General features: G+C 40.3%; 1 protein-coding gene across 5 annotated transcripts in view; it reads right to left on the minus strand.

Annotated features, from left to right (window-relative positions):
• Window positions 1–5,841: 5,841 nt before the first annotated feature.
• Window positions 5,842–17,556, minus strand: part of ADGRG6 (adhesion G protein-coupled receptor G6) — a 134,641-nt gene continuing 122,926 nt past the window's right edge. For 2 of the 5 annotated variants that reach the window (XM_023513508.1, XM_023513509.1), the window contains exons 22-24: window positions 14,916–15,017; window positions 13,366–13,518; window positions 8,205–8,637 (exon numbers count right to left, since the gene is read on the minus strand). In XM_023513508.1, coding sequence (XP_023369276.1) covers window positions 8,465–8,637; window positions 13,366–13,518; window positions 14,916–15,017 — 428 coding nt within the window. In that variant the 3' untranslated portion in view covers window positions 8,205–8,464. Of the gene's footprint in view, window positions 8,638–11,135; window positions 11,182–11,695; window positions 12,779–13,365; window positions 13,519–14,915; window positions 15,018–17,556 lie in introns of those variants that run through there. The other 3 variants (XM_023513511.1, XM_023513507.1, XM_023513510.1) reach the window with 3 other exon arrangements.

The raw sequence follows: 17,556 nt of genomic DNA on the forward strand, positions 1-17,556 counted from the left end.
GAAGACGCCAGTATCCATGCTTTGGAAGGTAATTTGTCAGTTTATTAAAAAGTTAAACATAATCATATTGCACAAGCCAGTCATTATATACTCCGTGATATTTACCCAAGGAGCTGCAACTATTGTCTACACAAAAACCCGCATGCTGATACCCTGGGCAGCTTATTCATAATTGCCAAAACTTGGAAGCAATTGGCATGTCCTTCAGTGAGTGAGTAGAAGCTACGCTGTGATACAGAATATTATTCAGCACTAAAAAGAAATGAGCTATCAAGCCACGAAAAGACATGGAGGAAACCTAAATGCCTGTTTCTAACTCAAAAGGCTACATCCTGTGTGTTTCCAACTATATGACTTTCTGGAAAAGGTAAACCTGGGACGACAGCACAAAGATCAGTGGTTGCCGGGGCAATGGAGTGGGGATGGAGAAAGAAAGGAATGAATAGGCAGAGCACAGAGGATTTTCAGGGCAGTGAAAATACTCCCTGTAATACTATAGTGGTGGATACCTGTCATTATATACTTGTCAAACCCATGTGTAGCCACAATATAACTTTGATGCCATTAAGTTGTGCTTGAGAGAACTCTTTCAAGTCCGTATAAAGGGATGTTCTGTTTAAAGACCCTGTAAAGCAGGCGTCCTCAAACTACAGCCCGCGGGCCACATGCAGCCTGCCTAGGACATTTATCCGACTCACCAGGTGTTTTTGCTGCTGCTGCCTGTCCTGCTCAGCAGCCGACTCATCCTGGGGCCCGCAGTCCAGCCCTCCAATGGTCTGAGGGACAGTGAACTGGCCCCTGCTCTAAAGTGAGTAGAAGGCTGGTCATGAAATGAAGGCTCTGAAGGCAGAGCCTGATTAAGGTTTGGAATTTCCCTGAAGGGGCCTGGGGAGTGGAAAGTCAAGGTGAGTTAATGCGCAGCTAAGTTAAAGGTTACACCTGTTTTCTATAGATGAACAATTGGTTTTTTGCAGCAGAGTAGGTTAAAAGTTTTATGGTTCCTTTGTATTATTCTATTAGAAAGCCATCTGATGCCAGGTAGTTTATGATTAGAGTGTGTACATGCAGAATTGAGTATTGTAAAGGCATATAAGCCTGGAAGGAATAAACTGAGGTTGCTACATGCCTGAGTGGGCTGTAGCCACCCTGCTCTTCAATACTTTCTGACTGCTAGTCTCATCTCTGTGACTCCGGCCCAAACACTTACAGCAACACCCACTGAGCATGCACCAAGAGGGGATGAACTCTAATGCAAACTGTGGGCTCTGGGTCACAGTGATGTGCCAAAGCAGGTTCGTTTTACTGGGACAAATGTTCCACTTTGGTTGACAAATCAAGGCAGCGTTAATTTGTGGGGGTAGGGAGGTATACGAGAAATTTCTGTACCTTCCTCTCAATTTTGCTGTGAAACAAAACTGCTTCAAAAAATCATCTTTTAAAAATATAGATAGCCACCTAAAGACGATGGCTACTTGATGATCAAGACCATCCTCTCTTGGTCCTGGATCCCCAGGCTGGCTGCATACCTGGCCGCTAGGCTCCATGGACCCTCCATGCTCTGACACTAAATTCCTAATCATGAAGCCAGTTTGAGCCATAAGACCGTTCCCAAGATAACTGCTCTAACACGGGTTAGAAAATTTACTAATCTCAGACTTGAGCCCAGTTCCTTTTTTGATACCACTGAAAAAGATTTACAGTTGATATAAACAGATGTCTTTTTGTTCTTATCCCATTTGCCTCCATCCTATAAAATGACCTATAGCAATCGAGGTAAGGGGTCTTGAATAGCATAATGCTGCTTCAGTTTTCTTTCTCTTTGCTTTGTATTTCTAGTCTATGCTCTTGCAAACCTGTGAAAACCCAAGGCACGTTGACACCTACTTTTCTAAAATGCAAGTGGAGCAGGTAAGCTACAAATTTAAATTGAAACCAATAAGCGTTAACCAGGCACCTGTTAATGTGGCTGAGCAGTACACTACTGCTTATGAAAATGACAATTATAAACAAAACCCAGTGGGCCTTAGTAAAACAACATCATTCAGTAGAAAAGTCACACACCCATGAAAGAAGAAAATAACACAAGGTAAGGTGTCAATGAAGTCCTTTAGCCATTTCAGCCACTAACTCCAGGTGTTATTAGCTGTAATGGGCCAGCATTGATTCCATTTAAGATCTTTATGAATAAACCAATTATTCTTTGAGTTTAAACAGTGTCAAATGTGCCAGCTCTATCAACTTCTTGTAGGAGGACTCTGTTTTATTTTGTGACTCAAAGAATCCAGGTAGAAATGTAGCCACTTGGTACACTTGATGGAGCCTTGGGCCAGTGAAGCCAGCACATGCTCTAGTGTTTCAGAGACCTTTGTTTTCCTCATGGAGTATTGAAACTCTTTGTTTTCTTATTTTCTCAAACAGTGTGAACCAGATAGTATCAATATCAATATTAAAATATTGGTTATATCAAATATTTTATTCTAATTGATGTCTCAATGTATAGAAATCATTTTAATTCTTTAATTTATAAGTATTTTAAAATACATCATTGACCAATAAAGTTTGAGTCTTTAGAAAAGTGTTCAGTTATGACTATGAAAGAAACTCATTTTTCAAAACACTGCCCATAAAAATATTTTAATGGTATTGATACTGGATTTTTGATATTGGATTTCCAGGCTCTTGGTCTCGGCAGTTAGAAGAATGAAGTGACGGACAACAGGATAGTTCTTAACAAGTGTTATAGCTCTTACAAAGAACCAAGCTTCCTTGTGAAGCAGGATCAGCAGTAAGATAGGTCTTATAATACAAATGTTACAGCTCTTACAGGGAACCAAACCTCCTTGTAGAGTAGGATCAGCAGTAAGATAGCTTTTTAATACGAGTGTTAAAGCTCTTACAAGGAACCAAACCTCCTTGTAGAGTAGGACCAGCAGTAATACAAGTGTTACAGCTTTCACAAAGAGCCAAACCTCTTTGCAGAGCAGGATCAGCAGTACAAGTGTTACAGCTCTTATTCTTCTGCTCTCTCTCTCTCTCTAGGAGGTCTGTGGAGGTCTGTGTTTGGGATCTCTGCTTAGGGGCTTATATAGGGGCAGTTGTCCAATGAGTTTTTGGGTCCTGAAAACAGACCAATCAGGAGCAGGTTTTGAAAATAGACCAATCAGGGATGCACTGGAGGAATCGCCAGTGTCTTTCCCCCACTGCTTCTAGTTCCTTTGGCTACTGGAGCCTCCACTGGGGGAGGGAAGCTCCCCCCCACTTGCCTATGCTCCAGCCTGCTAGTTCTGCTGCCGCCACCAACACCGCCAAGACGGAGGCGGCAGGTCCTCCAGCCCTCCTCGGCTGAGCTGGCTAGGGTGCCACCTGTCCGGTATCAGTATGATTTGGGACTATACTTGGGAAAACCACTCTGAGGGCAAACATTTACTTAATCTAATTTAGCCAAGAATTTGCATTCCTTGTAAGGATGTTTCAAATCTCTTAACTTTTACTCAGGTCCCCATCTTGATACCACCTTCCCAACAGGTGAAATGAGATTTTATTTTACAGATAGAAAATCTGGAAACTGAAGCTTTCCCTCATCCCTGCCCCTTTCCATCTCTTTGTCTCATCTGACAGTGTGTTTCTCATCTTAGAGAAGAGAGGCTGTTCTCCTTGCCAGGGCTGATGCTTCAACTTGTTTATCTCATCCCTTCTCTCCCACCTGCGGGACCAGCTGTATCAACCATCTACTCTCTTCTGATGCCTTCTGTTTTGCCTTCAATGATAGTGTTCCAGCCATAAAACAAACGACACTTTGTGAGACACCTTTCCTTTACATTTACACTTCTTTAAACAACTTTCCCCACTCTTTCTTTTTCTCCCTCTCACCACATTTCTTGACATAGCAGCGGCTTATCTTGAAGTCTTACCTTCTTTCATAGGCCCCTCTAATCCCTTGGTGCCTGAAAACATCCCAGACCTCCCTGCTATTCTGAACAGTGACTTATGGCCTCACTGCTGCTTGGAAAGCCTGTGGCAGCGTCACCACTGCCCTGAGAAGCAAGACCCCCAGACGCAGGTCCTCAGATTGCTTTGCTGTCCTGCTGCTTCTCCAAGAGGGTCCTGGCCATTCTCTCCAGCTCCAGTCCCCCTTCTAATTATCCCACAGTCTAAAGCCCAACTAAGGACTGGGTTTCTTCACTGCCTGGAAGCCATCAGGCTTCTCTTATGCCTGCTGCGAAGGGAAAACCTCTCCTTTCATCCCTATAGGATGGCCTCATCCCTCCGCAGCCCTCTCTAAACCCTGCAATCAAACCAACCTCAACTATTTTCCACTCACTGCCCTGGACTTTCCAATCATCATGTCTGGAATAACTTTCTTTGCCCCCAGGAGAGGCCAATAAGAATCTATCAGAACTTCAAAGGCCAAATCACTGATGTTTTGCTAGTTCAGAGCTTTTTTCTGAACCTCACAGCATTTATCCTGTCCTGGGATTACCTTCCTTCAAAGGGTGTAGGCTCTTTGAAGGAGGCAGCCAGGTAAGCTGGGGTAGGAGAATGCACACACAATCAGCTGGGCTGAAATTTGAATCCTGCCCTTACTGTCTCTGTGGCCGCAGGCAGGTGCCTTGCCACCTTTAGTCACCTGTTTCTCCAAATGGAAGGTTAGATACAACATTTCATAGAATTGTGAAAATTACATGAACTAGCCAATCAGAATCTGGCACCCAAATGTTTTTATGTTTTGTTTTTGTTTTTTTAATAAGGTTCAGAGTATTCAGGTTAGGTTGGAGCTGCTTGTGATAACCACTCTTTTTCTTTTTACTTTTTCGATTAGCTATGGAATATAAATGGAAGTGTCTGAAAATTTCACATAGACTGTTACTTTTCTCTAGGGAAGCAACAACAAATTATTACACTAATTATTCTTCCTTGAAAAGAGGAGGAAAGAAGGGAAGGAAAAAGCAAGAAAGGAAGGAAAAGGGAGACAAATAAGGAAGGCTGGCGGTAGGGAGAAAGGGGATTTTGTGTATTTATATAAGAGAAGTGGAATGTCCTTCAACTGAAAGCACAGCAGTGCTTCTAAAACTCTGCATTTACAAAGCCCAATTCCTGCAGATTTCAAAAACACTAGACACAGAAGTCAGCCTGAAAATTAGTAAGTGTTCCTCATGTACTCCCCACGCTGCCTCCCCAGGCTCCCTGAAGTAACCTGCTCACAGGTGAGCCTCAGTCAACTGGGAGTCTGTTTTCTTAACATGGCTTGGCTGGGAGTGGTGACTGCAGCCGGAGACCAGCTTTAGCAGAGACCTGCCAAAGCGCCTCACAATTTAGCACTGGGTGTGCACTTTGCTGAGTAGGGCTATGAGCCACATTGGGCTCTCTGTTTAAAAAAAAAAAAAAAAAAACTTATCCTAAATAACCAGGGCGAAAGGAAGTGGGGAGGTTCTGTTCTCATCTGTGCAAGTGAAGCTGGTTAAAATGTGTCATTTGCTAAGCCTCCCACAGTGAAAATAGCAACTATAAGTGCGAGGAAAATATCCCAGGTCCTAAATTCTAAATGGTGCTGAGTTGATTCCCTTTGGGGATACTGAGATTTCCCCTAAATGAAACCTGCATTACTTTTAATCCACCAGAATTTGGCTTTGCATTAGTCATCCTAAGAAATTCTAAGAACTTCAAAATGCATTAATCCCCAGTGAACTGGATCGCTGTCATATATTCATTCCAAGGGTTTTGGCAAAGTAGCCCCATGTCACTGGCTTAATTGGTGGCAGGTTAGTTTCCAGTTGTCAAATAATCTTTTCCTATTTAAGAGTCAGAAATAAAAACATTCACTCAAAAAGACATCGGAAATAATTTGGAACACGAACAATGTAAGTATTTATTTAAAAAACATTTTCCATGTAAGTAAAATGGCAAATCAGTGATCGTAGCCTCTTACCACTAATTCCAATTTGCACTCACAGTCACTTGTATGCATCATATTCGAAGGTATCGCTACAGAAAGCTATTTCACAAAGTATTCAGAAAAAATATATACAGTCTCTCTAATGCAGTTAACTAAAACGAAGCTAGGCGATACCGAGCTAAGGTATGAAACAATTTGACATTTATAAACACAAATAAATAAATATATACAAAAGACACTACACCAACAACAGACAAAGAAAATCTTTACAATGTAAATAAATGTGACAAGAACAGAAACTAGCTCAGGATCCTCCAACATAATATAGTGTAAAAAAAGGGAATGAAAAGAAAAAACAAAACCGAAACGGAGTCTGAATGGATATTCTTAAAGACAGGCTAACCAAATGTTGTCTCCCAGCTGAATTCCTGCCCCTCTGCTCTGAGGGGGTTCAGTGAAGGTGAGAACTGCATGCTGGGAACTGGAGGTCGAATTGGGCTCAGTCTTTCAATTCCATTTGCAATTCCTTCATTGGTTTTCTTACCTTTTACTCAATATTTCTAAAATGGAGCTGACAGTGTTGTCTAATATGGAAAAAAGGATTTTTTTTGTCTAGATCTGGATGAATATGAGTAGAAATCAAAAGCAAAGCCATTTTTGAAGCTCTATCTTAATTACTATTAACTAAATAAGCAGTTTGGACAGAAATCTCACAGTAGAAAGCTAATTGAAATCTACCAGGAATAGCTAAGGTTTGGGGGAGAAAGTATATGAATATTCAGTGACTATTTCAGATTAACTTTCATCTACATCCTACCTCTGCCAAAATGGAAAAGGGTTTTGGCTTTACTATAGGGAATCTCAGTGACCTTAAGATTCACTATCCTTTTCTGCTGAATGCAAGCCTCCCTGGTGAAAGGCAGGCTGGGCAATGCTCATGTCTGCCAGGATGGTGTTCTGGGCTGCTGCAAAATGGAACGGTAATAAAACCTGTTGTTCTCTCATCCTGGCAAACAGCTTCATGATTGAAGCTCTCTGCAAAGGTGAGAGGCCCTTGGGCTGCTTCATAGCCGGAAAGCCTCTCCTGTGTCAGGTCTCAGCCTGAGAATGACCTCCTTCCTTTTGTGCAGAAGGAAAGGCCTCCAGGTGCTGGGTTCTGGCCTCTGTCCTTAAGCAACTTTCTCCTCACTTACGCTGCAGCTTCCTAGAACCTGATACTTCCCAGATAGCCCAGAGCAAATGTAAAAGCACAGCCTGCACTGGGATTAGTTTCTGTTAAAATCCACAGGGTGCCATCATCTGAGGACAATGAAACCTGGTCTTCTACACATTCACCAACAAGCAGGCATCACTTAGGAGTGTGAGACTTAGGTAAGCTGCTTAATTTTATGTAGGGCTCTATGCAGGAGACTGATCATAAATCATACATATCTTGTCAGACTTCTGCAGGCTCTTGTATACTAAAATCTGAGGGCTTAATATACAAGTAGTTTTTAAGACTAGCAATTGTTGACCCACACATTTATAAATTATTCTGATTATCACAAGTCACCCGTGTCTCACATTATATTCCTCAGACCACAACTCTCAACAAGAGCAGTAAGAGGACTTCATTTGCACGATTGGAAATGTCTTAAAATCTCCAGAGCAAGGACAGATTCACATAGTCTCAGTGGTGTATCTTCTAAAAGGAAAATTCTACTTCTCACAGCTTGCCTAATGGAAGTTTTTCTTCTTCCTCTGAGCCTGTGGACTCAATATTCAGCAGAGAAGTAACAGACTCAGCCTTAAGCAACTACTAGGAAGTCCACAATTGCTGGCACATCAACACTAAACTTGACTTAAATGTATGGGATTAAATTATAATGATGATGATTTAACCTTGGGCTTTGAATAACATGAGTAAAATATTAGAAATTGACGTAGCCTCACATTAAGTAGGTCAAAATTTGAAAAAACTTTCTTTTTTAAAGCATGCTATGGTTCTAAAGTTTAAACATTTGATATAAGAAAACAATTTTTTTTAAAGCTTTGGGTCAAGCATGAACCATTTTCTTCTATCTGGGGCTGAAATTTCATCCAAAAAAAAGAGAGTGTTACTGCATTCATAGCCCTGGATGAAACTTGTGGGCATAAAGAACAGTTATAAGTAATAGTATGCTTCTTATTATGGAGAAAGATGATGCACTAAGTAGGCACATCCAGGACTGTTTGGTGGGCTATAAATGAGATTTCAACTAGGGTTGGTTCTTAGCTTTGCCTCGCCCTTGTCTGTTACTTTTAATGTCTCCCCATGAGTCCGGATTAGTCTGATTTAATTCAGTATTTTTAATAATCATGTCTCTTGTGGCCACTGAGTCATATTGCTCTTAGCACTGACATCTTAATGAGGGGGAAAACTCCTCCATGGAAGAAATATACTGAAAAGATAGATTTTGAATTTCACAAAATACATTCCTCCCTCATGCAGTTACCTAGGTAATAGCACATTCACATCTGCAAGTTGTAGTTTTCACAGCTTGCTGATCTTCACGTTTCTGCAGGCGGATTCCTCTTCTTACATTCAAGACTTTAAAACTTTGTGCTGTGGCTGAAGGCGTCTGACATAATAATATTTTTATAGAAGTTATCGGAATGAGCATTGCAGTAACCCTTGACCTTGTCAATGACCTGATGGACAGGGATGATCGATGTTTGTTCTCCATCAGCGTGTTTTGACAAAGACTTGTCCGTGGAAGCGCTGTCTGCAAGAAATAACAACAAGAGATTAGGCTGCACGAGGAGCAGGTGCCGTGCCTAAGGACCACCACACTGTGAGCTGCTTTGCCCATTCATGAAGTGCACAAAGAATAGGGAGCTCGATTTCTTCATTCGATTAGGTAATAGGCAGCACAAAAATTCCATGTTTTCATCTTCCAAGTTCATTCCCATTAGGTCACCAAATGTCCATTTTCCTTCTAGTAATCTGTACTATGATTTATTATAAGAAATATTCTTGGACATGGCATTTGTCAAAAAGCCAGTGAATAAAATATTCAGAAAACCACTTCGGAAATATATGCACCAAATGGCTTAGAAGAAGTACCAGATTATGTACTAAAGGAATTGAAATGCGCTGAAAGATTTATGTAAGAAGTGATCGCTGAGATATGTTTGCCAAATGAAATAGGGAGGGAAAAATGGGTAGGGGTCTGTAACTCGCTAAGAGTTGATGGGGACAGGAGCATAGTTATCTTTTACTTTCATATATGTTTGATATTTTTCACAATAATAATTTTTATAAAATTAAGTGGTTTTGGAGAATAAAAGTAAATGAAAGTTAACACAAAGGTACTTTGAATACATTTTCCTGTGGTTTTTGGTTTGTTAAATGGTTGGAATACAGGGAAAAAAAGTGTCCTTTATGAATTATTCTTTTAATTATAGAAATCAAGTCTCTTATCAGAATACCTTAATAAAATTAGGTTTTTGTTAATTATGCTAGAGTTTTGGAGTAATGTCATTGCTGACAGAAGTAGTATCAAAGCAATTAATAATAATACAGAACTGCTAGATAAATTTCTGTTCTGAATTTTTCAATATTGTGTATTTAAATATTATTTTCCTAGACCTAAAAACTTTCTAAAATTGGCTCAGACAGTACTGTGAAGCTCCATTATCTACAAACACATATGGTTGTCTTCACGTATCCTATGAATATCTCATAAGTACCTCCGTTTCCCAATACATTTTGGGTAACAATTCTATCCTCAAATTAACCCAGTTATAGAGATTTTATACTGATGGCAAAAATATGAACTTTTACGAAGTATTCAGTTCCCTACAGCCATATTTTCTCTGTACACTGTGGAAGAGACAAAAAGTCTACCCTGAAAAACTACTTCTAAAAACCTGGGTACTGGGCGGCACCTGTGGCTCAAAAGGGTAGGGCACTGGCCTCATATGCCGGAGGTGGCGGATTCAAACCCAGCCCCAGCCAAAAAAAAAAAAAAAAAAAAATCTGGGTGCTGAAATCAGAATGTTCACTCCAAGCTTTCTCTAGTTGAGTAGGATGGACCCAGTATGTGAGTGAGATGTAAAATCCATCAATAAAGGGTAAAAGCCACCATCATGCTATCTGTTGTCTTTGGAAACTATTCAAATTGCACAACTGTGGTCTTGCGTTGGAGCAATCAAATGAATGCTGAAATGGGAAAATTATAGGCCGTAAGAAAGACTAGATGGTTCAAGGAGCAAATGGGCAGACTGAAGCATGGTAGCGTCACTAAAGCATCCCAATATTGGTGAGAAAAAGCTCAAGGAGTTGTAACTTAAAACCCCCACCCCCTTCAGCCCTCAGCAAGCTGATTCTGTGCTTCCTCTTAGTCCATATATTCACTAGCCATTGGTTTTCTGGTGGGGATTATGCTTTGACACAAATATCCATCGTGAATAATACTTGTGCTTGATACTTTTAGAAGAACACACACGTTCAGAGAAATGTCAAGGATATATTCACCCGGCTTCCTTGGTAATTTCCAAGGACATGTACTTTGCAGAGATTCTGATCAGTTCCAGTCCAAAGATGTGATCCAATCTGATGGGTCTTCACAGTATAATTAAGTAAAATTCTCAACGAAGATTGTACTTGAATATATCTATGTGTGTGTATGTGTATATATATACATAAAATCACAGTCTTCTGGTTAGATATTACATTATGGGTAACACAGATTTTGATTATAGCTTCAAATCTGAAAACCAGGGGCTAGGGAAATGAACTATTATCTGACCTATGCTGAAATTTCAAGCAGGTAAAAATCTTTACAAAGCAGGCTTGGAATTGACAATTTCATGTACATACTTCTATGAATGTACCATGACACATCCAGTGATCCATAAGAGCAATGGAAAGTAAAGGATTTACCGTCCCTTCTATAACAACTCTCCTCTTGAGGGCTGCTTTTTGTCACGACTTCACATGCTACACGACCCACTCACTCTAGACCATGGTACATTTCCTAGAAGGAGTGGCTTGCAGACACCCCATGCAGAGAAGCGCCAGCACAGCACACTATCATTCCAAATTTCAGAAATTCCAGCTCCACGCAGGAATGTCATCATGCTAGTGGAACAGTTTGCAAAGAATAAGCCATTTTGCTGGTGCGGCAAGAATCTTAGCTTAATCCATGCATATGCATATATAGTCTCTTACTACCTTGCACAAAAATTCATGCATTATGAAAAAGTAATAAAAGTTTACCTGAATGATCCACTTTTGTTGAAGGAATGCTCTTAGGAGACATTATCTATACCATAAACATATGAATGTCTAGATCAATTCCAAGAAATAAACCAACTAGATAGTCATGATGATACGTAGTGACTTTCTGCATACCCTGCATGATCCCCAGTATACCAGTAGTCCCACTGAGAACTGGCTGAATGGACAAAAAGCTATTTGAAGTCAGTTGATTGGAATCCAGAATTTATTATACTGTGCAAGTAATGCTATATAATGAATACATTCTCTTGATGGTTGACAAAAACTCATTTAGTCCCAAGGGCTTTTTTAAATTAAGAAAAACAGAAAATATTAATGCATGCCTTATAAAAACAAGACATTTTAAAACAGTAAAGTCTGCCTTTGGTACCTCCAATTCTGCATGTCCTCTCTTATTTCCAGTCAGTTGCCCCTCAGGCTCCTACAGCCCTTTCTTTCCTTAGTATTTCTGAAATGCCCCTAAGAGGGGCAGGTCTTTCCATTAGCTTATTCTCAGCTGTGTGGAGAGGAGAGCAATTCCATTGGGCTAGTTCCTATTCATTCACAAGTGACTGATAACACATTTATTATTTGCATTTTAGAAGGGAAGGCAAAACGAGTATCTAAATTTAAGTCTGGTTAAATAATCTGATACAATAATCCATTACAATTAAAAGATATTTTGTTCCAAGGAACCACCAACTAGGTAGAAGAACCTATCTTAGACTACACGTTTCTCATCATTTTCCTTACTCCGGTATTCTCCGGAGGTGAGCAGGTGTGCACAGACCAGTTAATTTTAGTCAAAATGGTGTGGATATCTTAAAGTCTGCACCTTGCTCTGGAAGAGAATCCACAGCTTTGGATTCCGCCCCCCCGAAACTTCCTTGAGTCCAAGAAGCTTTAAGAATTGCTGTCCTAAATTTCTCTGAGTTCTTAGATATCTTTATTTTGGAATCATCAAACTCACTAAACCCTCTAACTTGTTGCCACAGTACTGTCATGAATCCCAGGCAGTGGCCATTCCAGTGGTGCAAGCAGGGACATGAGTAGGATTCAAATGTACATAAGAGTCATTTGCAATTCAAGAGTTTGCAGTATGAACAATTACAGACACATCACATAATTTACTCTCTATTGCAAAAAGCGAAGTATTAACCTTCTCTGTGTTATTTACTTCTACTCATGTTTAATAGCTAAACAAAGTAAAAATTAAGACGCTATTTCTATTATCCTTTTAGAATCATCTTTAATTAGGAAAGTGCTGTTGTGCTGAGTGTGAAAGCTGTCTGTCAGGGGATTAATTAATAATGGTATTTGAAAGTCACAGTTCTATTATTTCCCATTGACATTATCAAAAGGTACACCTTCTCACATCACATCACTCATTGATTATCAAGTACTGCAAAATATTCTTTCTTTTCTTTTTTTTTCTTTTTTTGAGACAAGGTCTTCACTATGTTTGCTCAAGGTGAAGTGTCACGGCTATTTCCAGGATCATAGCTCACAGCAGCCTTGAACTTGTGGCCTCAGGGTTTCTCCCACTGTAGCCTCCCATGGCATATACCACTTAAACTATTCTGTATTTCCATGTTGTCCTCAGGATTGTTCATATACATGCTCAGTGACAGAACATGTGGTCACTGTAAATATCATGAAAAAATAGAATATGAACAAAGACAGTCCTATATCACTTTCCAAATACTATGATCTCTATTCTTTCATATTTAATCAGTGATTTGAATCTTTCATATTAACAGATCAAGTGCCAATAACACTTCCAAGGGTGAAGGAATTAAGTCTCAAATAAAATATACATCCTAGATGGTGTTTCTTCCTGTTTCCATGACAACCTGTCAAGTAACTTACATATTCTTCTGAAATAATCTGCAATTCAATTTTTACATTTTTAAAATAAAAATATAGCTTTTTGAAACAAAATGCCCTAATTATTAAAGAAAATTAAATTTTGAATCACTTCATTTGCAATAATATTCAGTGTTAGTAATATTATGGTTATGTAGATATAGTTTGGGGATATATGATTGTAAAAAAGACAAATATTCATAAAAGTGTTGGGTGAGGTCTTCAAACAGCTTTTTATTTTCATAAATCTTAAGTAAGCCCCTAACAGGCACAGCGTCACTCTTCATGATAGGTCAATTTTTGTGATGGAAATGTGATAAACACTCTACTAGAGGACAGTTTTATCATGACCAGAACGACTCACCGGGGTGGCTATTCCTTTTGGAATAGGTGGTAGAGCTGGACTTAGATTTGGATGTAAGATAGGTTGAGTTGGAACCAATGGAGCTTGAAGACAAAGATTTTCCTAGGTTATCGGAACTTTTCTTGATGATATTGGTAGCTGTTTTACTCCAATCTGAAAGAAAGACTCAATCTGTTTTATGGGAAATATGCTCTGCCCTGACAAATCATCACTGCATTATTTCATTCATCTGGAGCACCTGATTTCCTGAAATGCTGGCAGTGGTTCAGAGAAGAGACTGACATCTAAACAATAATAAACCAAAGGCACATGAAAATTTCTAACTTTGATGCTGGCATGGATGTGGAAAGAAGGAAACACTTTTACACTGCTGGAGGGACTGCAAACTAATACAACCTTTTTTAGAAGGGAGTATGGAAAATCCTCAAAGAACTCAAGTTAGACCCCCCCCCACCATTTGATCCTACCCAGAAGAAAAAAAAATCCTTTTAGCATAAGGACACTTGCACTAGAATCTATTGCAGCTCAATTTACAATCACCAAAACTTAAATGCCTACCCCAGGAATGGATTAACAAACTGTGGTATACGTATACCATGGAATACTATTCAGCTATTAAAAAAGATGGAGACTTTACATTTTCTGTATTAACTTGGATGGAAGTGGAACACATTGTTCTTAGTAAAGCATCACAAGAATGGAGAAGCAAGAATCCAATGTACTCAATTCTAATATGAGGACAATTAATGACCCTAGTACATGGTGGGGGGTGGAGGAAGGAGAGAGCAGAGAGAGGGAAGGAAGGAGGGATGTGGGGGTCACTGTGTGTGACACATCTTTTGGGGCCAGATACAAATACAAGAGGGACTTAACCTGACAAATGCAATCAATGTAACCTGCTTCTTTGTACCCTCAATGAGTCCCCAACAATAAAAAAAAAATTTTCTTACTTTGACCTTGTATACATAATGCTTAAAATCCCACTCCCTAAATATCCTAAGGGTGAGGAGATAACCACTGATGGTTAAGAAAAGAAAGGAAAGAAAAGAAGAAAGGGAAGGAGGAATGAAGGGAAGGAGGGAGGAAAGAAGGTAAAGGAAAAGGAAGGAGAGAAGGAGAGAAGAGATAGGAAAGGGGAAGAGACAGGAAAAAAAGGAAAAGTAATCTTTTTTTCAAATATTGTTAAATTTTTTTGCAGTGAGAAAAATCTCTTTGCATAATAATGTAACTAAGGATCTCAAAAACATAGAAAAGTCAGTCTGGAATAGCGGAACCTATGAATATCCAGGTTGTTAAATTAGACTTCAATCCTTAGGCAACCTGCCTAGAATTCATGCTTATCCTCTGCAGAACAGAAGGGTTTGGGTCCAATGTTCTCCAATCTCTTCTAGCTTTAATATGCTAAGATTCCAGCTAAGGATCTCTTCACATGCTTCACTTTTGCAACCTGCTGCCTTTGGGACTGGTTTGTTCTGACAATGGGCAAGTGAATGACAAACATTTCCAACTACTTTCACGGGTTCCATCCAATCAGCATGATTCCCCTTTACCTGAGTTGTCGGCTAACCGAAATCTGCCACAGCACAGGTGGCGCCTCCACTGTTTCTGAACATTCTCCTTCATGGCACAGTGAAAAATAAATATAAATAAACCTGCAATAAAATAAAATACAAATAGTTAACTCACCTAATGCACTTTAAAAATACATGGACTCATTTTAATTTTACATTTTTTTACACCTAAGTCATTTACGCTTTGAAAGTAACAAAGATTTAAAGGAAAGGATGGAGTCTTGCAAAATGTAGTCAACAACATTTTAATCCTTTTAGACAGAACACAAAGGCTCATATATAACTAGAAACACCACACCGATCTGATTCTGTCTTTGCCTGCTCTGTTCAGCATAGATTATGACTTAACCTAAAATCCATGCTGACATAAACAACATCAATTTAAGAAGTATGAAATATTTCCCTTATATTTATCTTAAAATTGTATTTGAAATTTCCATGTGATTCAGAACAAAGAGAAAACTCAAAACATCCATAAGCTCCTCATGTTTCAGTTTGTGTATGCTGAACTGTGTTACATACGTTCACTACATATTACAGTTATATTCACAGTATAGTACAGTGGGCTGTAGAAAAGTGGTATTTTTGTAGATTAAACATAGCCCCAAGTGAGCAAAGTCACTTGGCTTAGGATTCTCAACATTTTAGCCCAGAAATGTCTCCATAATAGAAAATAATCTTCATATTTACACTCATTCCCTATTTCTATCAAAAACTAACAGTGTCACTTACGCTTTGGAAACTAATGCCTTTGAACTTCTCAGGGAGTTGGCTCCTGCATTTAAACCCTCTTCTCGTGACCTTATCATGTCTTTTCCCATCCTCTCTCTTCCATGATTCCCTACTACCTCAGAAGCATGTTCTAGTAACTTAAAAAAAAAAAAAATTCCTCCCTTCACCTCAAATCTGCTTCCCGTTTCTTCCTTTCCTTTCCCATTGAAACACCCTGAAATGCTTCACTTTCGCTGTCCTCGCGTGTTCTCATACTTTCTCTTCCCAGCTCACTCCAAACGGGCTCCTATCCCTGTCTGCCCCCTGTGCCTGTCCCATGGGAACGTGGTGACTCTCACACTGCTGAGGTTTCACTGGTGTTTTATCAGACCTCGCAGCAGCATTCAACACAAACTCCCGTGCGATAGGCCATTTCCCCCAGTTTTCTTCCTAATTTCAGGGGATTCTTTCTTGGCTTTTTGGTGTTAGTCAATGTTTCTGTTTATCCTTCTTCTTCCTTTTTAAGAGACAGGGCCCCTCTCTCATCCAGGCTGGAGTGCAGTGGCATGATAGTGGCTCGGCTCAAGCAATCCTCCTCCTCATCTCCAGAGTGCTGGGATGTGAGCCACCACACCTGGCCTGGTTTACCCTTCATAGTTTGACACATCTGTGACTCAGTTCCAGGTTTCCATCTCTTCTATGGCTACACTGTCTCGGTGGGTGGTAACACTTGGGAGAGATCAGCACCATATACTAGTATTTTACAGTGGTCCCGTTCCCTTCTCTCCTGAACATCACCAGGACTCAAACCCGTATTGCTGAGGGCAGCAGACGCAGCCTCTCTGGCACCACGGAACGGTTTCATGAGAAACAATTTGTCCACAGGGTGAGGGGGATGGTTTGGGCATGATCCAAGTGCGTTACATACACCTCAGGCCGTCAGGATTAGCTTCTCACAGGAAGCCAGCAGCCTAGGGCCCTCGCTCATGTAGTTTTTAGCAGGGTTCACCATGCTCGGATGATAATCTAAGGCCACCGCTGACCTGACAGGGGGTGGAGCTCAGGTGGTGATGGGAGGGACAGGGAGCAGCTGGAAATCAAAGCTCCATCGCCTGCCGCTCACCTCCTGCTGTTCAGGCTGCTCCTAACCGGCCAGGGACTACCAGGACTTGTCCGTGGCCCAGGGCTTGGGGACTGCAGGTGTTCACAGGACACCTCACGTGGCTAAATCCCCCTATAGCAGCCACTCACACTCCAGATGTTCTGAATAGACGTCCTCCTCATCACGACCCTCCAGACACACTCGCCCTTCTTCTCTTTCTCAGCCCAGCAAGCTCACTGCTACCCGACGCCACCTGCACACTTTTCTTCTAGATCTTTCCGTGACAGGTTCCTACCTATCACTCAGGTCTCAGCCCAACTGTTAACTCCTCAGAGAGGCCATCACCATCTGTTAAGTCTTTTGGTTTTTCTTCTTTAATTTTAGCCTCTATCACTCCCTTTCATGTACTCACTTTCCTCATAGGGCTCATCAGTACCTGACACTCTTGTATTCCTCATTTCCTCATTCATTCACTTGCTCCAGTGTCTGCTCCTAGTACATAATACCAGCCAAGAGAATAGGTATATTTGTCCAGTCAAGGCTACGTTGACCACTGCAGGAATGATGCTCGGAGTTATGCAGGAACTTGATCGATATTTATTGCCTGAATGCACAGTCACCACAATCGATCATCTGTTCTATATAACTGAACGCTCACATGTACGCTCTAATGTGTTAAATGTGTTTAGAAATAGAAGTAGGTTGAAAATCAAAGGGCATAATACACAAATTAAGGGACAACAGGAATACAGTGAAATACATTTAAGGCAAAAGCTTCTGAAAATCACACAAGTTGCTGAGGAAGTG

This window comes from Otolemur garnettii, unplaced genomic scaffold (genome assembly GCF_000181295.1).
Source record: "Otolemur garnettii isolate 467f Iridium unplaced genomic scaffold, OtoGar3 scaffold00042, whole genome shotgun sequence".
In the NCBI taxonomy this organism is placed as follows: Eukaryota; Metazoa; Chordata; class Mammalia; order Primates; family Galagidae; genus Otolemur; species Otolemur garnettii.